Consider the following 25910-nt stretch of genomic DNA (forward strand, 5'->3'; position numbering starts at 1 on the left):
GGAATTAATTCACTGCTTCCCATGGGTAGGCAGGTGCACAGCCATTCCCAGAAAAGCCAAGCCAAGTAACATGTAATGGTTACTTGGGAAGACAAACACCGTAACTTCAAAGTCCCCCCTCTTCTTCCTAATTCCCACCAGCTTCATATGCTGAGTATGATGTCACATAGTGGGGAATACCCCTTCGGCCAGTTGGACTCAGAGGTCTCAGCTGCGTCCCCTCCCAAATTCCCATGTACTCCCAAATTCCTTGTCCATGTGGCAGTATGAAAAGAGGAAAATGCTGTGAAAGTGCTGTTCACCATTAACAAAAACATCTTTATATTTTCAAAGATATGGAAGATATATTTCAGCACAAATCCAAAACATAGCCCCATACTAGCCACTGTGAGGAGAATTAATTCCAACACAGTCAAAAGCAGCACAGCAACCTTTACTCAGGTGTCTGTCTAGGTATCTTTTACCCAAATGGTGGATTTGTCTGAAAAGGTCAAAGGAAAAAATCCCTGTGTGGGCACTTGATCTGTCTCTGGGAAAATTATTTTAAGGGCATCTAGGGACTGTAAACAAAACTATTACCAAAATAACAGAGAAGTGCATGGATCTCTCTCTCTCTCCAAAGGAGGATGAAAAAATATTTCATTTGTGGCTTGCTGACTAGGCTCATGCAAGGAAGAGGCTGAGAAATACAGCATTTCCTCTGAGAAAAAGAGGAAAGGTAATAACACTGTAATTTGTATTTAAACCACAAAGACACATTTTCTCTGAAATGTTTCTTGGAACATGTTTCCAGAGAAAACATTAATTCACATTTTAGATATGTGTAGTAAGGCATTTTTACAAAGATCAATTATAAGTCATGTTGGTGTCTTTAGAAGTCTAAGAAAGTGCTATTATTTTGCAGGAAGTTGGATTAAAATAAAACCCTGCACCTATGCAGAATTCCACTGATTTTATTACATGTTCAGGGTTAAAAGGACCACTGGATAAACATGCTGATTTGTTACAGAATTTCTGAGAGCTAATACTCATTTCCCTCACACTAGTTATAATGCATTCCAGATTTTAATATGGGACACAGCTATTATTTTAGGACCACTCAGCTATTGTGAATTATATCTTACTCCCTAAAGAAGGTAATTACAACTTTCTGCTGTGTATTTACTGCTGTTTTCTCTCATATGCTTCTTCTGAAACTATACACAAGCAGGAACAAAGTATCGATTAATATTTCTGAAAGAAAAAAGATTACCAAACCCAAAAGCTATTGTTATCCAGCAGGAGGAAGTGATGGGAGGTGTGTACCTTGTTATAACTCCTTCCAGCAGAGTCTTTTTCACTGGGCCGTAGCTCCTGAAGCTGAGCATCCAAAATGTCCACAAGCTGTTCCATCAGCCTCACTGATGAACTAACATCGCCAGCAAAGACTGGTCCTTTGGTGTGTTTAGCCAGTTCATTGGCCAGACTAGCAGCATTTTCTCCACTTCTGATCTGAAATGACAGTTTATATTATCTCAGCAGGGTCCCTTGTACTGCTTGCGGCTCCTAATTCCAATTCCCTGTGTACCTTTGTTGTGGTGAAATAACCATTTGCACACACATTGAAATCTGTAACTAATTGAGACCAATAAGGTTCCCTTTATCTCAGAAGATTAAAGGTTCTTAGATCCGTGACACACAAAAGCAGTTCTTTACAGCCATCAAAACCAGAAATCTGAGTGGGACTTTTGGGCTCGATCTTCTATTCATCCTCACTTTTATTTTACTGCCATTATCAGACAGTAAGAAATCTGTTTGTTCATACCAGTGCTTGAGGCATTTGAAAGTCAAGTAGCCTTGTACTGACAGCAAATTATCCAGTTTTCATAAACTTAGTAAATCTCAGTAGGGAAGGAAAGAACAGAAAATGGTTCTGTGGTCTAATCATACTGTTATCAATGCACTCAGAAGAGTATCTATTTATTACAGGGTTAGTTTTACTGAACAAAAAAAAAAAAACCCTTGCTGTATACCACAAGTTTTTGCTGTGTGTTGTACAGTATTTGATTCTTTTCAAGCAAATATTGCATTTGGTTTTTGAAAACAAGCAAAGCTACTTTGTTTTAAATAGTGATGAGAGCATGTAATCAAAAACTCAATGTAAGAATTTAGAGATGGCATACTAAAACCCACATAAGAACCTAACTGTTGACCAATGCTTTGCACAGGGAGTACACAAAACTCCTACTTTTAATGAACACAGATTTTAATAAAGACAACTTCAACAAACTGAAATATTAATGCTCAGAGTTAAAATCTTTAATCACCAGTGTACGCCAGATTAAAAGGTTTCAACAAACCTTCTGAGCCAGCTGATTTACCCAGTGTGAGGTACAGTTGCTAAGATCAGGACCTTTGGGGTTCCACATTCCTGTTAAGACCACGCAGAGATACGAGGCAGTTCCTACAAGAGATGTAGAAAACTACAGTGAAATTTTTCTGCACGCATTCAGGAAATTGACTACACTGTGCTCCTAAACAACATTTAATTCTCAATGCTGCTAAATGGCAGTACTTGACAATAATTGACAAAAACATAAGGAAATAATGTAGATTACAAACAGCAATAAAAAATGTCACTGAAAAGTACCAGACATTTTCTGCAAACAAACAAAAAGCCCTTGATTTTTCCTGGAGCTCATCCAGAGGGGAGCTCATAATGAGAAAGGCAGCTGTAAGCATATTTCACAACAGTCCTCAAGCAATGCCCTAAAATTTGACCTGGATTCACGAAAGTGCAAGCACAAGGTAATTCTGTGGCTACACTCAAACGACGTTTGCAGATTATAACTTGAACATTGCCTGTAGATACTGCACACTCTGGGTAACAAAAAACCATGTGACAGACAGCCTGAGATTAAAAAATATTCATTATGAGAGAGCTGCACATTGCCTTTGAAATGTCTCCTTGAAATCAAGATATATTTTTAAAGGCAATACCTCGTGTTCCTTTGGGGCAAGGGCGCTCAACCATCATTCCTCTTTGTGTTTGAGGCCAGCTAATCCCCCTGGCCTCAATTGGTTCACAGAATCTCTCCGGCAAAGGGAAGAAACTTGTCACAGGAGGAATTTTGGTTGTGGAAATGGGTGGTGGTGGTTTGGGTCCTCTGCTTCCTTCCTTTGTCCCTCCAGCTGACGTTGTGCTTATGGGACCTCTCTGTGACGTAGTGCTAGTGGTTGACACTGTGGTTTTGTAAAGCTCTGCTGAAGAAGTTATTGTCACTGCTGTGGTAGGCACTGCACAGGGGAAAATCAGAGTAATAATAAAGTAAATTACTTCAGAATTATATATAAAAAAAGTTATTTAAAAGTTATTTATATAGCTTTCAAGGATTCTCTGGTGTATCCTTTCCTTTATCTTAATATAACTCTTGCTGTTATTCTGGGTGCTTAAGATATAACTTCGACACTTTTTTGTTTTTTGGGTTTTTTTTACTCAAAGCTCATACTGCTATGATGTTTCAGCACATTCTCCAAATAATCTCTTCTGTAATAAAAATTGATAGTTACATTTCTAAAAGCTGAAAAGCATACTAGTGAGTTATCAGTACATGCAAACACGCTCAAAGCAATTAAAGATTACTTAATCACATTTGCAGCAGGAATGACTCAATAGATAGAATCATTTGAATCAGTGTGCCGTGAACAATGCAGTCCAGCTTTAACAACAAAGGCAGCAGGCTGTAACTAACGAGAACGCTTTTGAAAAACAGACCCCAAAACTTCAAGTCACCCAGTACACACCTTCCAGAGCAGTAATTTTGATAACATCTCCCTGCCCAGCAGTCATTCTGCTTGAGAGAGCTGCAAGCCCGATTAGCTCCAAACAGAGGCAGCACCCAGCAGGTACATGGCGCTCCCCGCTTTGAACATTTGGGACCTTAACATCCTTTTTTGGTAAAGCAGGTATGAAGACACAATTCTTCAAGCCAGTGGCAAGGAGCGAGTTTTCATCTTTTACGAAACACCAGGACAGGCTTAGGTCAAATCCCTCCTGCACAGGTTGTGCAGCTGCTCCTGCCACTGACCCACGGCAGGAATTCACAGCTGGAGCTGCTGAGGTACAGCCCAAGGCATGTTGGGGTTTTCAGACTTTGGAGAGATAATACAAGTTAACGCTAGTGGGATCTGGAATGGCTGTGCAAGACCTTCACGTGTATATTGAGAAACAACTCAAGTGAGCAAAGCAACTGCAACAGTTATCATTATTTCCATATATTCATTAGTGTCCAAAATGCTTTACAGGCACAGAACAGTACAGATGCTTGTGCTGAGAACAAATTAGCTCATGAAAAATATTTTTGGCTTTTTTCTTTGTCTTTTTTTCTTGTTCTGTTAAGCCCTTAAACTCTGACTTTCTGGACAATGCAGCTTCTCTAAACTAAATCATAAATAAAATAAAACCAAAATAAGAGCAGTCTCAGTTTTTTCAGCTATTGTCTTGTAAGTTAGTGTTTTGCATAATATTAAACTTCAACAGTTTGGCAAATAACAACTCTCTCAAAACCCTTTTTAAATTATGTTTCACTTATATTAGAGGTTTTGACTATTATTTTTATTTCCACATGAATTTATTGTGAAGTTTTGAGCATCATTATCTGTTTTTCAAGACTAAAGGCAAAGATGTGCCTATCATCCCTCTCCTGCTCACGAACTTCTGCAGAGGCTGTCTTCAGCCTCATCATTGGCTGCTTGAACACAGCCTGTGTAATTGTGGTGTAGCCAGCTACTACTGAAACTCTGTTCTGCAAGTGCTTGCCTGACATCTTGTGAAGCTGCTCTAATTTGCTTTTGATTACAATGCATCCAGCCTTCTAGTGCTTCCCCAATTAACATTTGTCAAGAGCATTTGCAATCACTTGCACAAGTGTCAGGCAAGGCCTGCTGAATCAGGTCCTCAGGAACAGGGAGCTCGTGGGGATGGAGAATGACGCAGGGGACAACAAATTATTATGATCCATCCCCTAATACACTCTGCTAATTAATACATATTTAAACATCAAAATGTGTATTAGCATTATTGCAATTACTAGTCAAACCCTGTAATGTTTAGGACAGTTTTGTCTCAGGAGCAAAATATCAGTGTCAGAATTCATAAAACACTTCGAAGTTCAGCAGTGAGGTAGCAATTTTCAGAACATATTTGGTGTTGCACCCTGAGCTAGAATAATTCTGCTGTCGTTACACAACATTAGTTAGTACAATTTTCATGTTATCCATTAAAATCAATATTGAAGCCTATCACCCATGATTCGAAAATGACCTGCATAGCATGGTAGCATTACATTCTTAGAAATATATTAGTAATTTCACATTGTAAGAGAAAGACTTTAAACCACCTCTCAAAAAGAACTGAAAAAAAAATTGCAGATAACTTATCAGAGCTTTCTCTTTTATCAATTTTTTTAAATATTTAAGAAAGCACCACAAAACTTCAGTGCTGGAAGTTTGGGAAAGAAGGTGGTTGAAAACAAGAAACAATCAAACACATCACTTCAAGGAATATATCTAGCTTTTAGAAGACAGGTCACTTTGTCTTTAATGACCTGTGGGAACTTAATCTGCTGGGCCATTCTCCTGAGCTGCAAGAAGACACAGGACAGCTGCCTCCACCTGATGTGTCTCGTTCTGAGAGCTGAGGGTGGTGGCAGCTGCGGGCTCTGCCTTGCACAGCACTTTGCCAATACAAGATAATGGCAGTGATGATAAATAAGCTGCAACTGAGAAGAAGAACAAATTCCATGTCAAGGTTATTAACCTATTGCTCTAAGCAGAAGGGATGAAGACATGTAGTTTTTGTCCAACTCCAAAAAAGCTACTTTTACAATGCAAGATTCTATTCTGACTTTTTGGTGAGGCTTGACATGCTGAGGAGAAAACCGAAACCTCTTCTGCCTTCTTTTTTTTTATTAAGAATAGGTTCTTATTATCAGTGGAAGACAGTCAATAAAATTAACAAAATAGGAGAAAAGAGCAGTAAGAAGTAAATCCAAAGACTCAAATTGAGGCGTAATTAATTTACATTTGTTTCATGCAGTTCCTAACAGCTGATTTAAACAGTTATGGATCCTATCTGTTACTAAAAATGAAGACACCACTGGAGTAAAACTTAACACCTGTTTAGCAGTGTGATGTCTATAAAAAACTTAACACAATTGCTGTAGGACAGCAGGGGAATAGTAACTTTCCCAACTAACAGTGAAGAGCAAATTTAGCGAAGGCACACAAGCTATCTAGTATTCCTTGCCAACAGGTTTCTATTCCAGGCAGACATAAAATAAGTTTGAAAAAAACCAAAAAATTAAACCAAGCCAAATCAAAATTATCCCCACCCAAAATACAACTCTAACCTTAGACTTACAATTGTGTTAATTGTAATGCCCAAATGATGTGCCACTTCTGAAAATGGCTTCATTCTCCCCTCTGGCATCCAGCTCATTTGAGAAATCAGCTGTATGGATTTTTCAGATAAATGTATATTCTTAAAGGTCAGGTATTTCAATTTATGGGTCCACCTTTATCCTCAAAAGGTGTCAATAAACGGAGCTGCTACGTAAAGCAACAGAGATCAGAAACCTGTGAAAATCACAGTTTTCCTGCCTTCTGCTTATTACTGCTCTCTGTTTTCGTGCTTCAGTGAATAGCAGGGAAGGTGCTAAGAGTCACTTAATTACCTATAGGTGACTCCAGGTATTATGTTAGCCAGTACTCTACTGACCCTGCCAAACCCCATTTGGTTGAAAGTGAAATGTTTACATAGCCATTTATAAATTTATACTTTGAAAATGATAATGCATGTTATCAGACAAAAAAAAAAAAAAAAAAAAAAAAAAAAGGAAAGCAAACTACCTGTGGTGAAGAAATATGCTATCTGGTCCCCATTATATTGTCTTTACTTGTACAACCACTCTTTTATTCATCTGCAGTCTGCCAGATTTAATATACTAGTACAGACCCAATTTGCTTAATTTGCTGCATGACTTTCTTGTACATTTTTGGTGTTGCACTAGTTTCCTATTACTTCAAGCCCTCGGTGATGCTACTCTCCAATTTTCTGTTCTGTCCACACTCACAACATCCATCTCTTCCTGCAGGGATCCAATAATACTTAATGATGGGTATCAAGGCACAAAAGGGGAGACAACTTCAGTTTGAACAGTTAGCACAAATTGGGATGAATGTAGATGAAATCTTTTCCTAATGCACTAACACAGAACAAAAGGGTTTATCTTCCTTTTGTTACCAAGGAAACCTTACAATGTCATGCTAATATTCACTTTTTACAGGGAAAATTCCCTCATTCTTCCTGGTCTTTTAACTTAAAGTTCCTTTAAAAATTCCTGTTTCAGCAAGGATTCATTTGGATCCTTGGTTCCTACTGTAGAAAGAATGTAACTGGATATGTCCAATAAATTTACCAAGGATGCAAAAACTCTGTTTTGTCTCAAATTTTTTCAGTGGCTTTTTGCAAGGCCTGATGCATCTTATTTCATTTTTAAATTAGGGTTTTGATTTTCAAATGCTTTTTACACTTAATCTTAGAAAACATGCTCTTCCGCTACATCTGAGTGGTACTTGACTGCTGTAGCTCTGAAAACCATTTCTACATCTCTACCAGAGATGCACCAGCTGCAGGCTGAACGTTTTACACGTAGCTCTGTCTTGGCAGACACAAGCATTGCAGAAACAGGAGAACCACTTGCATATGCACTTGGGGCATTTGCCCAGTATCAGATGTGCAGACATGGAGCTCAGGGACATAGTTCAGTGGTGGACCAGCAGGGTGAGCTTTATAGTTGGACTTAATGATCTTTCCATCATTCTATGATACATCTGTGTACTATAATTTCCGAGAGATGCAAGAAGAAAAATAACGCAAAAAGAATGAGGTTAAGGGAGGAGTTCTAAGAGCAGCAGACCCCACTGTCTGAGTACTAAAGCAGTACTCTGTGTCCAGCATGTACTGTTTTAGAAATCTGAAGAGTTTCTCCTGAAGATTAGAAAATAACGATACAGGGAAAGCTGCAAGAAGAGAAAATGGTGTAGGTTTGCAGCAAGAGCAAGGTCAGTATTTGGGTTAATTACAGTGGTATTTCACAGGTTTCAACAGGGAGACGTAAAAATGAAGGAGACAACAGAGAAAACAAAGCCAGGAATTTCAGGACATGGATGAGTCCAAATTTTGGCCCTGGGAGCAAATTTGAAGGGAAAGTGCAACTCAAGTGTGACAAATTCATCTTTCATGTAGGAAGAAAGGCTGGTGTTTTTGAAGCACTTTTATCTGGACATTGTGGTGTAGACAAAAACTAATAGCCAAGACAGATATATAGGAAAAAAACTAAAAATCAGTGTGTGTCATCTATCATTATCTCTCACTTGGCAACGGAGGCAACACAGATTACTGAGTTTTCCACAATGGTCTCAAGGTAACCATTCGAAAAGAAAGGGCCATGACTTCCAATTTTGAGACACTGACCTTGTGACACCATTAAATACTTGATATTAAAGTACTGTTGCAAAGGACACTAAAAGAAAGTTCTTGTGTTAGGTGACTTACAGAATGTTATCATAACTCCTTTGTTGTTCAGTAGATGATTAAGAAATTGGAGTTGATCACAAAAAAAACAAACCCAAATTAGAATAAAAGAAGCACAAAAATGCCCTTCATCAAGCATACTTAAAAGTTGATCTAATTCCATATGAGATAAAAAAATCCAAATGTGTATTACACATATCCTTTATGTAATAATTGAAGGACTGAGCTGCAGTTTATACAGAATTTATGCTGAAACAAAGAAGAACTGGACATACAATAGAAATAAATATAGAAGCAGAAAGACTGTTTCTCCTTGCTTTTATAGCAGTACAACTCAAGGACAAATATGCTAGATAATTTTTCCTTTCATTTAGTAGTTTCTTACTTCAGGCAATTGGCTTAGGCAAAAGATGAAATGACCTGAAACATATTCTTAGATCAGAAATGTACATACCCATACAAAATTTAAATATTGGGTATTGGCTTTATCTAAGGAAAAATACTGTGTGTGAATATATGCATCACATGCTCAAATAAACTGAGTGTCTTATTTTGGGTTCTATATGTTAAAAAGATCAGAATCAAAATATATTTACTGATGTCCTAATGCATTTAAAACCTAAACTCATAACTTACTCAAAATATTCCTTTTCTGTCCTCATGGGTGAATGGGCAAATAGCTCAGGAGAGGCAAGCACCCTGCAGTGCGCCCTGGACCCATTCTCGCCTAGGTCTGTTAGGAAGAAACTATTTTTGCTCCTACCTTGCATGCCAGCAAGGAACCCAGAAAGAAAAAAGGCTGCTGGTGGATGCCCAAATCTGGCTTTAATAAACAGATGCGATGTGGCCAGCACATACATATAACTTAAGATCTTGATGACTGTCTCATAATAAAAACATTATGAAATGTATTACTGGAGACCTTTGGAGGTTTATTAAAATGAAGGAAAGATTCCACAAAGCCTTTTCTGCCCCTGCTTTTTCTTTACACTTTTCCTTCTATGCAATGACTTAAAGATTAGTTTTTTCACATTCACGGCAGATGCCTGAACTGCAAAAGCTACTTGGAGTCTGCACCTCCATTTTCTCTTCTTACCCTTTTAAAGCTTTGGAGAATTTAAAATGCATCTTTGTCTAAGTTGAACTGAATGTAAAGTGGCATGCATGAGAATGTATGAAAATGAAAGCTTTATTTTTTTTTTTTAATTACATAGGTGGTTTATCTCTCTGCTAAGAGCAGCCCCAAAGCCTCACTGAGGAATGGACTTGCTTGATGTACAGAGTGCAAAGCTGGCCAGTTCTCCAAACATCTGGAACTTGCCTGAGCCTGGCCAGGTATTGCCAGGGAGGTCTGCAGGAGACTGGACAGATCACCCATGTCTTTGGAGATCACTAATGTATTGGCTCTACACCACCCTGTTCTGCTGCCCCCTATGCAGTTCTGTACCTGGAACAGCTATACATGTGCTGCTGTAATTGTGTGCATATTACAGTTTGCACTGCTGGGCATGAATCAGCTTTGCTGAAGCAGGACAGCTACTTTTCATGTGGAGAAGCCATTATTACTCCTCTCTTGGGTAGAAAAAACGGCTGCTAAACATGCATAGCAGTTAGATGAGAGAAGTGAAGTATTGCCTTCATTGGTAAAGCAGCTTTTGCTGCATACATCTTCTGCCACAGAGCATTCCTCCTGGTATTTATTCTCCTCTGTAGATGTTAATATGGGGCTGTGCCTGTTCATGTAATTTTTAGAGATTTCTGACACCTAAAGACCTCAGTTTTTCTTCTCCCTTTTGACAGTTAGTATCTTTTCTTTTAGGAAGTAATACTAACTTCTAGCGAGCTGAAATGCAATTGTAAGGGGCTTACTGAGAAAGCCACTAAAAAGATGTCAGACAATCTTGTCTAACCCAACATTAGAAACTGTGAAAATAATGCTGCAGAAAAATACTTATGCTTGATATTGCACATAAAACCCATACCTCTCCTCTGGGACCTCCCAGCACACACTGCTCTCCACTGCTGGCGCCAAGAAGTTAAAAGGTCTGTGTGTATGCTGCAATCAATTCAGAGGGCAGGTAACACCAAGTGGATGGGAACAGGCTTCTGGCTCAGCATGAAGCAACTCCAACTCAATTTAGCTACTAGAGTCAAAATGACTGATGGTATAAAGCAAATAATTCCCCAACTCATTCTCAAACACAGAAAAGCTACACACTTGTATTTAAAAAAGGAAAAGGAAAAAATAAAGATAAAGAGAAAAGCATGAGCCTGTAAACCAAATAAATTCTATTTCTCTTTACAGGTTCTGTAAATTTGTCTTGCACCGCTGTAATGCTGCTCAGCTCAGCACAGCGCAGACAAAAAACCCTTCCTCACCCTTCTGCCATGGATTAAATCTAAGACCAAAAATATGGGAAATTATTTCTCTGAATGGAAACACAAAGAGATTAAAAATGAGAAAAAAAAGCAGTTCTTACCTTGGGCAGGATCGGGTGGGCCAAACTCCAAGGAGTATCGCAGAATGAAGTTGTTATTCCACACATACAGCTGGTTGTCTCTGGGGTTGTAATCCACTGCGGCGATGTACTGGTACTGGTTGGGAAAAGGAATGTCCACGTGCTCGCCTCTGCTTAACCTGGTGTTGTAGATGTAATCGATGGCGTTCCTGCCGGTCTCGCTCTCGTTGTCCTGATACACCGACCGCACCACGTACAGGACACCACATATCATGAAAGCATTGGATGCTGCCCGCTTGTCGTAGGTTGTTTCCCAGGTGGCTTCAAAGCGCAGAGTGTAGGGGTTCAGCTGGCTAATTACTATCATCCCATTGTTTTGTTCCGTAGCATAAATTACCCACAAGCCATTTTCATCAACTGCCAAGTCAATATCAGTCTTTCCTCCCCATCGATATGGAGAGGTGTCATGGTAATTAGCATAATTGATTATGGCCTCTCCACTCTTAATTCTAGTCCTCAAGTCAAATTTTACTATGTTCCGAGTTCTTTCCTTGTTAAAAAAGACAGCGCCGTCATACACTACAAATCCAGTACCATCCACTCGGTTTGGGAGTTTGTATGTTGTCTGCTGGCGTCCGTTCTGGAAGTCCTCTAGAGAAGCATATTCTATCAAAGTATCCGTGCGATACGGAGTCCATGGCATGAAGTATATTTTATCTGCAGCCTGGAGAGGATCTTTGCACCAAGCACCTGCTTTTTGTTCAGCTTCATATAAATACGGTGAGTCCACAATTGCTTTCAACGTCCCCGGGCAAACAAAAACTAACAGTCACAGAGAGAAGTAAGACAAGAATTACATCAAATTAAGACCGTCTCATAATAAAAATTAAAAAAAAAAAAAGAAAAAGAAAAGAAAAAACCAAAAAGGTAGGTAAATCATAATGACTGTGTCAGGAAGAAAAAAAAATCAATTTAATTGGCACTAGATTATACCTTATGTTATAATTAATGCAATTATCACCCTTTATCATCCACTTTTCTTAAAGTTACCATGTTCTTGCTGTACCAGTATGGAAAGTGGATGGGAAGTGTTTTCACTAGTACAGACCAAGGCTCAATGGCATACACAGACAGCTGAAAATGTAGAGCTACTCTTGCATTTTCGTTTCAGACTTTTAGTGAGTACACATTAACGCTCCAGAGCTTTTAACTGGTGTGCAGCAGTGTGCTAGGTCATTTCAGTCCAAAAAAAATCGCATCGACTTGTTTAGAACTTTAAGAAGTGGTGAGGCTGAAAAAGGAGGTGCCTCGATTAAAAATAAAGGAACAAAACAAATCATCAGGTATATAGAGAAAGCAATTAGGAGCAGAGAAAACAAAACACAACCAAAGCAATGAATGAAACAGACCAGGAAACCCTGTAACCATGGCATGCTATGGAGAGGGTTCTGGAAGCCAAGCAAGATGACACTCGATTAACAAGAATTTACCCAAGGGTGAGAGAAAGGGAAAGAAAGACAAAGAGAAAGGGAGAGAAAAAAGCAAGGGAGTCTTCCCTCCAGCCCAAGTACTTCAGACACTATACCCCGCCACCTACTTTAAGCAGCCAAGTCACTTTACTGCAAACAGTCGACTTCTTTATGAGGTGTACTTATGAGATCCTGCTGATTATCATAATATAAGAGTGTTGTGGGGAGGGGAAGGGAAGAGGTTAACATCCATAAGGCACATAACAAGGAGCTGGGGTTTGGACTGTATACGTTATTTACCTTTTTGCTCCACTTCTATTTTAAGCATCGGAAGAAAAATAAAAAAGTGCAAGGAAAAAAGAAAGAAGATTAACATAAATTGACTATTAGTCTAAAAGATTAAATTAGTAACAGACGCTAAACATAGGGAGAATAAGAACTGCACTATATTGGATAAAGAGAAACAGACAACAGGATAACCTAGCAGGAGAGAGATTCTACGGTTACACAAATGAACATGGATCAATCATTTTAGTAGATTAAGAAGGGAATACAGATATGTTGGCATGTAGTTTCACTTAGTGAACCTGAATAAATAATGAATTACTTTACTAATACATTCTATATGCACTCTTCTTCTTCTAAAAGTATAATGCTAATCAAGTTGTTTTCTAAGTGACATATTAATTTATCATATATGTGCAAGTGCACATATACATATGATATTAATTGATAATTAGAAATACAAAATTCAGTATATTAATTATATAGGTTTGCATATGTGATTATTAAACCTCCCCCATCTTTGTCCCAGACATTTCCCTGCCCTTCTTTCTTATAAGGAAAGCAGCTTGCACCCTTTGGGTCTCCTTAGGCTTTATTTTATTTGTTTTCCTGAATGTTAATCTTGAGAACTTTTGTCACTTCTTAGTCTATAACTGCAAAATCAGACTAGAAGGAATAAGCAAAAACATCTAGAAAAAAAAAAAGAAGCAAAAGCACAGTAAGCAAGAGGGAAAGAGAAGAAAAAATTAACAATTAGCTCATTCAGATATTCTCCAGCATCATCGATTAAGCCCGAAACAGCAAGCTGGTATGCAAGGACAGCCATATTATTTTTAAAACAAACATCCACCCTGCCACCACACAAGGAAAACATAAACCAAACCCAATTAACAAAGTTATATTACCATAGCAATTTTTCCCCCAGGAAGTTTTAAGGAAGCTACAGAAAGATATATAGCTGAAGCCCAGCTAGTAAACAGCTTTCCAATAATTATTTGCAATAAAACCTATTTCATATACTCTGTGGCCTTTGAAGTACGGTCCCTTGGTTTCATAAAATGACCTGGAAAATGACAGATGCACCAATCTGTGTAACAGTAGCTGCTGATACCAAGAAACTGTATCAAAACTATTTGCACAGCTATTACATTTTCAGTATTGCAGTATTATCCTGAAAAATGCCTTTGTATATTTCATATAAAGTTTTGGATTTTCAGTTTCATTTAATAAAATTACATATGATTATTTTGAGAATGATATTGGCTGATCTGATCTAGTGTTTCTTCAGGAAACAATCCCATAACTTTACAGGGGAACCAGAGGGGGTCAATATTTTCAAAATGAGCAGTAGCTTTCCTAGCCTTTGTACTGTTATACATCTTTACATAAAATACTCGTTTTTCTGTAATTTGTAATTCTGGATTTATCCGAGTAAACAGAAGATGTATTCTGAGGTGAATTCTTGGGTTTCACCATTTTTATTAATGACTTTCAGATGATTCTGTTTGTGAACTTCTTTTCATGTGCTTATTTCTCGCCAAAGAGCAATATTGATACTGTACTTGCTTAGAATTAGTAATAGGAGACGGGCAAAAAGATAGGGATAACTAAATCATTACTGGCATGTCTGGTCTGCATGCACTGGTGTACAGCTGTACATTTTTCAGGGACAGATGGGCTTATTGAAATAAACAAATGCTGCAAAGTCCAATCAATACACACACAGAGAGAATAAAACACTTTAAAATATTTTCTATTGGATTCCTGAGTCCAAAATAGGCTTAAAATAAAAATGCACATATATACAAAATGGCACTTTTGATGTTCTTCTTTATAAAAGGGCTGACTTCTGTTAGTCTAAGTGCCAACATACATCGTACAGCATAAGTGAGAGAAATGTCAAGTATAGTACTCTCAATCTCTTTGTAATTTAATCAATAACACTCTTATTATTTCAGGACAAAGCAATGTCTATCAAATTTGTCTGGAATTTTTGTTGGAGATCCAACTGAGTATCTGAAAAGTTGTTTTGTTGTTTTTTTTTTTTTGTTTTACTTTGCACTTTGAGATGCAAAAAAGGAAGCATTTATTAAGTACTTTCAAACTTAATTAAACTTATAAAATGAAGTACTTTCAAATAAGCAAAGCAGCTATGTATTTCTGGAGGCCAGCAAGAAAAGAGGAGCTCATAAACTGCATTTTATACAAGCATGACAGCAACTCCAGTGTGTAAGAACTCTCACCTTTCACCACAAAACCTATTATGATTGTTGTTTGTCATCTCTTATGGATGGAAAGATACTACAGTGAGTATTAAAAATTTTGCAGCTTGCAGTAACTGAGGATGAAATTCGTGAAATAAATGAACTTTGGTTAGAAGTGCTGTGATCACTAAAATACTCCCTTCCTGGGCCCACAAAAGCTTATCGTACCTTCCTAAGAAATCTCTTACACTGAGACAGCTGCTGTTTGCAAATCTATTTTGTAAATTTAGGTAAGGAGCTCTGGAACAAGAAAGCAAATAAAATTTAGACTTGATAACTGGAGTTTACCAGGCATCAAAAAAAAGAGGCTTGGAAAAATAACAGGATAGGCTTTGTGGGACAGGGAAAAAAAGAGAGCTAACAATCAAAATGGCTACTGAAGCACCACGTGATTTGAAATCAACCTTCAAAACTCATTTTAGTCGCTGGCAATCTTTTTGATCACTGCTGGTAATGACAGGTGATGCCTCTTACAGTTCTGGAATTGGGTAGTGTCATCACTGTACATGCTGCAGTTGACAAACTCCAAAACTTATGGACTTTGAAAAACACAAAAGTATTCAGAATCCTTAATTATGATAGACACAGAATTACAGAGTTCAAAGGGTAGGCCAATGCAACTGACAGTAAACAAAAATAAACACTTTAAAATTAAAGTAACTACAAGTTAGAGTACAGGATAGGCCGCGCTGTGTCACTATACTTCTGAAACTGGAAAAGAAAAGATTCCTGGAGATGGCAATACCCAATCAGTAGAACATATCCACACTTCTCTTCCTAAAACAGCATAAGAAATTATGTTTGAACATTATTTGCATTACATTTTTTTCCTCTATGATCTAGCCTACTGGAACTGGAAAAGTAACTTCTTGTCACTTGACTGACCTCAGGTTTTGGAATCAGATGCACTGCCCACTTTCTGAGAATTTGGGAATGAAAAGAGTGCTAAAGCAGAAGTGGTCTTTGTGGAACAAAACTTTGGTTAGATTGGGGTAAGACATCACTCCTCATAAGTGGCACAAGAAGAACAGTTACAACAAGCCACCAATACTACACACAGGAGGAATGGTACTAGGGATCACTGTTTGCAGTAGGCTTCCAAACCTACAAATGGTACAGGGAAAAAAGTCAGCAAGCAACCATTTCACAATGACACAGCAGAAATGAAGAAAAAACAGATGATCTGCGCTTGGCCTTCAACAACAGTGAAGATTCAGTGTAGTGAAGCAGTACAGAGTAATATTTCAGTTTCAGAATTCTAAATTTTGCAAGAAACAGTATGGACAGTTTTGACACAGCTTTGCTTATGCCAGAACTCATTTCCTTCCTTTTTTGATATATGCTGTCACCACAGTGTTTTTGCATCTCAGACTTGGCCTGTTTCCTGTACCAACAGAAAATACAACTTTGGTTAAGGATTACTGCAGATCAAGAAATTCACGCCTAATAATAACTCAAGGGAATAATCAGTGCACTGCTCACATTCCATTACAAGCACAGCTATTTCTCTGTTGAGCTACAGGACAAGAGAGAAGTCACTGCAAAGAATGACCTTACAAGAAAGCAAAACCAGTTAAAAGTGTTGAATCTGCAGAACTTGCATGAACATGCATACATGTCAATAAAAGAAACAAAAGCATTAATTATTGCAAGGAAATAAGAAGTATGTCTAAAGCTACTGAACTTCGGCATTATAAAGAATATTATACAAAACTGCTGAAGTAGCCACAACTTCACATTTTTCTATCTCATTGTGATTTCACTATTTACTTTGTTTTCAGTGAAAAACTCTATTTTGGTAGGTGATTCCAGGCTGATATTTTGTCTTTAAATTAAAAGCAAACATTTCTTTCTCACTCTTTTCCCCTTTGCTTTTAAAGAACACAGTGTGAGTACCTTATTAATCAATTATTCACTCTGAATCTGCGTTCATTTATAACGAAGCACAAAATCTTTTTACAATGTCCCCCAACTGGGTCACTTGCCACTGAATGTCAGTGCTGGGCTTTGCTGTGCACCCAAAGTCACCACAGCAGCAGGTAGCCTTTCAAGAAGATCATGATTAAAATTGAAGTCAATTCCTGCTTTGCAAGTCTGTGAGCCAAGCCAATTTGTCAGCAACTGGTTGCGGGCAAAAGTACAAATTTCTATCTGGCCTATTGAATAGCTAATTTGAGTTTGTTTTCTGGAAAAACAGTAGCCTTAAAAGCCAAACACTTAAGAACACAGACAGACACTTGGCCAGCATCAAACCATGGCTTCCTTCCACACTTTGTGAAGCTAATTGGAGGCCCTAGTCTGCAAGTGCTTTGCATGCATAATGGGTCCATGGGCCATAAACATATGCTTCTTTTCCATGTAACAGCACTCCAGCTTCAATTGTGAGGGCTAGAGGAAGTGAGCAAGAATAAAAAGATTATACTTACTGTAAGGAACACATTCATACTGAACTTCTAGATATTTGTATGTTCCAGGACAAGGATCAGGAAACACATCTGACCCAGTAACTACTATACACTGTGTTCGGTTGTTGCACCTGTAATGGGAAAAGAAAGCAAGCTAATTAATTTAAAATTACATTTAGTTCATACTAAAGGACTACATTCAGTGCTAACTCTCTTCACACTTGGGCAGTTCAATCCATAAGACAACAAAATTCATTAATATTAATTAGCCAAAGTCCGAAAGAAGGCTTCAGGACAGTATTCAGGTTTTATGCCTTTAAATTTGGAGATCGATTTTATCTTAACTGTCCCCACTGGTAGCGACATCAAGTACCAAGTTTATACTCATTTGATATTACTGTTCAATAAAATTGAAACAAAATGCAAAGACAATATGCGCAATTTTGAAAAATGTATAATAACAACGAGTAATTCCTTCCATCTTTAGAGATACACATCCTGCTGAATGGTTTTACATCTCAGAGAGATTTTTCTTGTGATTCAAGGAAATGATCTTGATTGGAAGACCCATTGTAGACAAAGAACATTAGCATTTCCATTTTAATCATTTTAGGAGCAATTGGTGGACTCTCAGCTTCCTCTGTTAGGCTACAGGAAGCAGTAAAGAATGACCATTTGAGGAAATAAGAAAAAACAGTTAAAAGAAGAACTGCAAGAAAATTAATCCAGATGTATTTTTGAAGAGACTGAAACATAAAAATGATTTGCTTAACAACTAAAGAAAATCCATTTTGATACAAAGAAGAACTTTGTTACAATGCCTTTAATTGTGAGGATGTACTGAACTTTATGCTTTTGAAGGGTTTAAATAATAATAATGATGATGATAATAATAATAATAATAATAATAGAAAATAGTTTAGACTATTATTATTTTTTACAGAACAAAAGAAAAAACCCAAAACCCAAAATACTAGCTTGGAAGTTAAAAGTGAACAATCACCTAACCTTGAAGAGATGGTCAATACGTAATACAGGAAAACAGTCACAAGGAAGAGGAAGAAAAAAAAATGAGAAGGTCAGGGAGTATGGTGACTAAAAGGGAAAGAGCTTGGCTGATTTTCTCAGGGGTTAGCTTTGTTTGTCAGCAAACTGAATAACAGAAGTCTGAACTTAAGTAATAGACTAGCCTTTGACTCCAGCTGTACATCAACTTCTCTATTGCCCTACTTCTTCCCATACTCCCTGAATACCACATCACCCAAGCTAAATTAATCTGCCTTGTATCAGTGGCTTTCCACAGCGCTAACAGATATTAGAATAATTCATGCTGCCTCATAAAAGGTAGAGCAAACATATTCAAAGAACTCTAACATACATGACTTCCTTTTTTTATATAGTAATCAAACTAGCACAGAGACAGCCAGGACATGCTGTGCCTCTCTGCTGAGCAATCTCAGAGACAAAAGCTCTCTGACTCCATCAGCTAACTCTTCTCGTCTTTTTCCTCTAAGTTGCTCAGTTCTACCACCATAAGCCTCATAATTGCAGAACTAACTGGAAATAGTCAGGGATTTCTGTATATACACAACCATGGATATGGATAGGTTGTGAGGAATTCACCTGCCACCTTTTCCAGAGGGCAAAGCCAGGTTCCCTGTGCAGCCATTGAACAAATAGCGCTGCCCCACTCCCATCCCAAGGGCAGTCAGTCACTGCAGCAGCTCGTGAAGGACCTTAGAGAGTCTGAAACAACCCTGACACATCCAGTAGCTTCAGACCCAGGCTGAAGTGGTGAGACAGCCACTGTACTCAGTGTGCAACTGAGAACGTTCACACAGCCCCTCCCGTGGAGGACAAGGTGCTGCTGTAGGGCGTGTGCTGTAGATGGAGGCTGTAGAAGCAGGAGAAGGCAATGTGGCCCCAAACCTCACAGGCCTCTCTGCAACATCCTCAATAAAGGGAAAGATCTGAGAAAATCTGCGATGTAAGATTTTGCAACAAATTTCTTTAAATTTGTGTTTCTTTAGGAAAAAACTTGCACTGAAACCAAAGTAATTCCTACAAGACTTCTCCTAGTGCATCATTCAGTATGATGGTTTCCACAGCTTTGAGCTGTATGAAAATTTTATTTTATACTGAAATGAGCAGCAATTAAGACAGAATTATTTATTTGTTACAAAATAAAACTAGTAGTGTTTGGAGAAATTGCTTGAGAATGAAGCTAACCAAGGTCATATTTAGTGGTGAGAAAAAGACTAATTTCCCTGTGAAGAGTTGTTTTCTTCAGTTTCATTTTCTCCCAGTAAAAGATTCATAATGCTGCCATCATCCAGGAAACTGAGAAGAACTTCATGCTAGGTTTTATCAAAAGGATGTGTAATAGTAATTCAGAAGAAAATGCAGGATTTTTTCTTTGTACAGTAAGTGTCGATGTCAAACGTCAGGAATTGAGTGGTGTTTACAGGAAATTGATGACACTCTAAAAACTTTTTACTATTCCTTTATGAAAAAATTCACCAGTTGTGCATATGGTCACCTCTTGCCCCGCTTTGGCCAAACCCAAGACCCCAGTTACAAAACAGTGAGTTATACCCACTGCTGCAGTATACAGCAGTGCTATCAGCCCCACCAGCACTTCCCCAAGAAGTGGAATTACTTGAGTAACTACATGAATGTTGTATTTGTGCTTTAAGTTGTAGGTTTGCACATTCAAATCACTGATTTTGCTGCACTGTTGGCTGTATTTTATAAAACTTGAGTAACTTACATACACTTCCAAGATTTCAAATTTAAGACACTTGGTTAGGATATTCACAGTTTTAAAAGCTGATATTCAGGTAACTGGTTTTTACATATTTAGAGGTAATATTTCCATCGCAGTGAGACTTTTAAGAAAAACCAACAGCAACTAGAACATGTCAATCCTAATTCATGGGTTACAGAGAAGAGATGACAAATAAGTGAACTTTGTAGAGGTAGTTCTGAGACAAGTAATTTACAATACTGTGATCTGTTCTCTGGATAAATTAAAGCCTTCTGTCTGCTGCACTGATTTTCTCTGTAAAACCAGGGATACTTCTCTGCTAGCTATTGGCTAGCTATACTTCTGCTACTGTCTGCAAAAATACATTTTACAAACTGGTAATGGCTTCAGTTGAGCTTCTTAAAGAGAAGTCCCAAATGCCGCGGTATATTGGATAAAAAATACTCCACCCTCCACAAAACACCGCTAAACAGATTATACTACATGGCTACAGATTACCAAAGCTACCTCATCGCTGCCCTAGCAATAGTTCAAAATTTTAAGAAACCTTTACACTTAGAAACACTGTGCTTGAAGAAGAGGATATCGCATTGTTTCAGCCTTAAATCTGGCGACCCATTCCTTTTTGTAATGGACAAGCACCTTTTGTGTCACAGGATTCTCCAAAACAAGACTGTTGTAGAAATAAAGTGCCTTGGAATTTGCTAAATTGACACCACCAGGGAAAAAAAGAAAAAATTCAAACCTCAAAAACCTGAACTGGTGAATAACTTGGAAGTCCCTCATTCATTTTAACCAAAGTTAGTTTTTCTACACAATATACTGTTAATTTGGTTCATCTATTCAAACTCTTTTAGAATTGTTCTAATGAAGGTGTGATAACAAACCAGCTATAATTTCTGCAAATTTAAGAAGACAAATAACAAATACTTTGGTGTTTCAGTGTTTGCAATCTAGTGTTTAAGTTCTCTGTTGGTTTTAAATACCATTTATGTGTTCTGCAATCTACATAACTGCATACTTCCCCAGCATATGTCAAAATATGGACATTTTCAGGGGGTTATGTACCATCTTGAAATTCCTATGACTGCACACTGAGAAATCTCTTCACACTCAAGAATAATTCACAATATTCACAAATATTTATAACACAATGACTTTGTCATTTACAATGAAATACAGCAAATCAGCAAAGAAGTCTGTATAAAATCCGTAACAGTTAATTTAGGAAAGGTAATGAATTAATTAAATTTGAAACACTAGTTAGGAAAGGATTAGCTGTAGCAGTGAAAGAATGATAATTCAGGTTCTCGTGCCAGCAGCGACAACAGTTTTGCAAGGGGAGATGCAGGAATTACCACTATTCTCAGGAATGCAAGGAGCAATTGTGTACTCTGACACTCGTTTCTTCTGTATTTTAGTATGAATGAAGAAAGGTTACATCTTCATAATGCACATGCATCACTTAGAGTAATCTAAAAATCAAATGGAGTGTTTAATTAACAGTTACAGTATAATGTCTGAACTCCTTTCACCTCAGCAAGAAGACTGTGCAAATGAGGAATGGCCCTTCACATTTCAGATGAATACAGAAAGAAAAAGGAAAATAAAGCAGCTCCAGCAGGGCTGTTATAATCTTCTGCTCATGATGTAGCCCTGTCCCTGCTGCATCCATCCTCTCAGCTCAGCTCTAAGGACAGCTGTATTTTCCATGATAATTTGTTTGCATTTCAACTCTAATCTTGACTTGTACAATTCCCAACAAATTGCTTTTGCTTTTTTTTATTATTATTATTACCTTATGCTTATTATTCTACTTTTTCATGTGCAATGTATGGAGATGAGATTCCATGCACAATCTATTGTGAGAGGTGTTTTAATCAATAATCTTGTTCTGCTGATTAAGCAGGGGCTTCTGTTTTTGTAAGATAACATTAGTTTCTCCTGTCATGCTCCCAAAGCTACTGGGAATCTTCAGCAGATCATTAGATATGCTACAATAAAGCTTTGGTACATTCTCTTTTCTTTCTTAAATTGCTTCTCCACTGTCCTATCATTCCTCGTCACTGCTAGCACTGGTTTATTATTACAGCTCCCCTGAAACTTGCACTAGAGCTATGTCTGCAGGCCATAGGATGCCATTTTCAATTGAAGCTTCTGCTTGAAAATATAAATTAAGAAAATTTCATTATCTCCTGCCAAGGGCCATTATTCACCATTGTTCTAAGGAAGATTAAAAACGCACGATCTATGGACCTGAACAAATACTCCAGCATTAAAATGAAAAACACAGTGTATCATGACTGGACTAGAAAGTGAAGCACTGGGATCTGAAAAACATTCTGGAAAGACATTAGCATTACATAGAACAACCCAACTGACTGAGGGAAGAGGTCATCTTCATGAGCAACTCACATCTGACACAGAAAGATACAAACAGATCCTTCACAAGTGGCTCTTGCAGTTTGCAAAAATAAGGTATGTATGAAATAATGTTCACATTGAAATTTATCACTCAAATGCTTTTGTTTTGCATATACAACTTTGGCAAAGATAGTAACACAAAAGACACATCATGAGATTTTGAAAAGTATATGGATTATTGTATAGCCAGAAAAAAAGCTATCAAAATAATTTTGGGTATTCCTAATGCTGTATTTGTGTGAATGCAGTGCTTCTTTAAGTAGGGTGCAATGAAAACACAGCAAACAATCACATGTAATTCACTATTAAAAAAAATAAAAGATACCATATAAACCCACTTTTAGTAAGTAAAATTAATTTTTAGTAACATTGTTGATACATTAAAAAAACTATCTTGGTATGTTTTGAAACTTTCAAGTCAGTTCTGATGATATTTCTCTTTCAGCATATTGATTAAATACTTAAAAGCCAGCATGATGGCATGTTCCTGCATATTGCCTGCAGCAACCTGCTTGAACACCACTTGAGGCACGTAAACTCCGAGTTGTAGCACCACATACTCCATATGGTCTCCTTGTTCCTTATTCACCCTGGGTGAGCTGCAGTCTGAGTGCAAAGATATGGGAATATGGGATGGATGTACTTCATGTGATGACTTGCACTGAAAAATTCCTGAAGCTCGTTACCCAGAGTAAGTAGCTGTCTTTACAGCTGTATTCCTAATGGTCTACAACTGCCACGTGAGATGTGGTTTTGCATTTTTATGCATATTCACTAAACCTCTCCTCCTGTCATTAAATGCAAAGTCACATAAATATGAAGACGTCAGATATTACTAAAGTTCTATGTTTTATTACAAAACTTACATGTAAAAATAGAGAGCAGAGATTTTATTTTAGGGGTATTTTGATACATAAGTATGCATAAAGACATGCCACAGTAGATAACTTTCAAGGAATGTATTTAAATTCTGAGTTAGAAATTCACCTCACAAACCATACATTATTACATACAGAGACCTAATGAGTGAGCAATTTAAACCTAACCAAAGCCTGGAAAAAAGACCTGCTGAGAAAAAACAGCCTTCCTATAAAGGCTGGATTTGAAGGATTGTCCAGCCATCACTGCTGTTTCCACAGTGCTCAAGCACTACCCTTCCCATGCAGGATGAGTGAGTGTACACATCCTACAGAGCCACAGGCCTCTAAGGACAGTTACATAATCCTGGGACTGGCCTTTTAAAACCCAGGAAGACACACTGAAAACGTTGCTTATTCATGTAAAAATTAGTTTTAAGTTATAAGACCCAAAACTATTATAGGGGAATGAGCATCCAAAAAGGAAATACCACCTATTTTACTGAGCACAGAGAGAAAATGGATTTAGTGAGCTGTGCCTCATAGTTTTCATTATCCAAAAGAAAAAAGGAGCTACATGAGCAGGTATGATAGCAGAATTTGGCCATAAGAGTTGTGTTTAGATGTTGGTGACTCACCTATGACTGCTAAAGCAGTGAGGCATCCTACAGCTTTTTTTGAAAATTCATGAACCAGCCCTGAGATTTTCTATGCACTTGGCAACATGACCATTACAGTAATAAATCTGGGGGGTTTTGATGAAAAATATTTGGGGCGAAGAAAAAAAAAAGGAGTGTTTTTTCCCTCTGTTTTCTTTTGAAATATAATATTGATGATTTTTTGCATCTTCCTAATTACCAAGTAAACACATATAAGGAAGCTAAACAGTGCATAATTAATATTGTTAGAGAAGGTGCACCATAGCCTTGTTTCCATTTGCCCAATAAAAAATGGCAATAATATTTAATTGTGCTTTCTTTATATGGTGTAATCTTGTGGGAGTCTAAGGGTACACATTAAGCATAAATACTCCGAATAGACAATAAAACACAGCATAAAATATACAACTCCCACAGGCCTTTTCTTAGAATTATCCAGTCTGATTCACTATCAATGAATGTGTATAAGACTTGTATGGCAAAGTAATTTAACTATATTTCTTGCTTTCAACCTCTTCTTACAACTTAAAACATTTAGTTATGACCCATTTGCCTTTTAGAATTCATGTCTCTAAGTTCAAAGCAGTCACTGTTAAAATGAGGAATCTTCTCACTTACTCACATCTAAGCTATCAGAAATAGTTTTTCTTGTTACAGTTCATCCTTGTTCTAATACTCTTCTTATTGGTGTAAATGCTATTATTATGGGGTTATCACTGACCTGAAACTGGAGCATCAGATAAAACAGGGACAGGGAAAAAAATAATAAAAAGGAAAAAAAGTGGATTCCAGTGGAATACATAGCTCCTGCTTTCTCTTAGTATTTTTAGGTGCTTTTATAATACTGCTTTTCTATCTCTACTGCTTTCTACCACATATACCAAAGGTGTACTAGACCAATTGGAGTTTGTGAGGAGATGGCTGTAAATCAAGGACAGTAAAACTAAGTATCAAAGATGCAATGAGCTGTGCAAAGTAAATGGAACAATCTCCTGGTAAGGTCTGCATAGGTGAAAACCCAAACCCCATAACAATATGAAGAAGAAGAGAACTGTTCTTTCGAGAAAATGTTTCTAATGCAACCCCACCTGAGGAAAAAGAAAGGGAAATACAGTAATTTTCATCATAAGAATTGCCATATTATTTACATGCATGCATATTTGCAAGCAAGCTGCAGCAAGGGATTACAGGCAGTGAACATCTCAGAACACCAGCTAAACCAATCAGATCCACACTGCTGAAAAGTAATAAGTTCAAAAGATCCAATTAAATCTTTCGCCATTTAGACAAAATAAATAGCCTGCAGCTATGCTTACTAATGAAAACTTTAGGAGTGCAGCACTGTTGTCATATCTGAGCAATTTGCACAGATTGTTCACACCGAATGAGCACGAGGGCAGCACCATGCCTCGTCTGCTGAGCAGGTTCCAAGGGAGAAACGTGGGGCTTTAAATAAACCCATAGCTTTACAAAGGGGCATTTGTTTCTGAGGCACAGTGCTAGAGCAGAGCTGTAGAAAATCCAAGAGAAAATCCTGAAGCACGGTGTCTGATCCTTAGGAATAACACTGCAACAGACTTGCAGAAGAGACTACCTGGCAGAGAGTATAGGATAGGAGTAAAAACCCTTTAGAATTCCTTTTTTGCAGCACGGTTGATCTTTTTTATCCATAGCTTGGCATGCAGCAGATTCATAATGCTTAAAGTTAAGTTATGTAACTTAAGACAGCTTCTGAGTCACTATTAA

The 25910-nt window shown here is 37.6% G+C and overlaps 1 protein-coding gene across 9 annotated transcripts in view; it reads right to left on the bottom strand.

Annotated features, from left to right (window-relative positions):
* ADGRL2 (adhesion G protein-coupled receptor L2) overlaps positions 1 to 25910 on the bottom strand; it is a 124580-nt gene that overhangs the window by 32014 nt on the left and 66656 nt on the right. For 4 of the 9 annotated variants that reach the window (XM_062497804.1, XM_062497803.1, XM_062497808.1 and 1 more), the window contains exons 3-8: positions 17479 to 17588; positions 12804 to 12815; positions 11056 to 11856; positions 2980 to 3276; positions 2340 to 2443; positions 1306 to 1491 (exon numbers count right to left, since the gene is read on the bottom strand). In XM_062497804.1, the coding sequence (XP_062353788.1) occupies positions 1306 to 1491; positions 2340 to 2443; positions 2980 to 3276; positions 11056 to 11856; positions 12804 to 12815; positions 17479 to 17588 (1510 nt within the window). Of the gene's footprint in view, positions 1 to 1305; positions 1492 to 2339; positions 2444 to 2979; positions 3277 to 11055; positions 11857 to 12803; positions 12819 to 17478; positions 17589 to 25910 lie in introns of all 9 variants that reach the window. The other 5 variants (XM_062497806.1, XM_062497805.1, XM_062497809.1 and 2 more) reach the window with 2 other exon arrangements.

This window comes from Cinclus cinclus, chromosome 8 (genome assembly GCF_963662255.1).
Source record: "Cinclus cinclus chromosome 8, bCinCin1.1, whole genome shotgun sequence".
NCBI classification, from domain to species: Eukaryota; Metazoa; Chordata; class Aves; order Passeriformes; family Cinclidae; genus Cinclus; species Cinclus cinclus.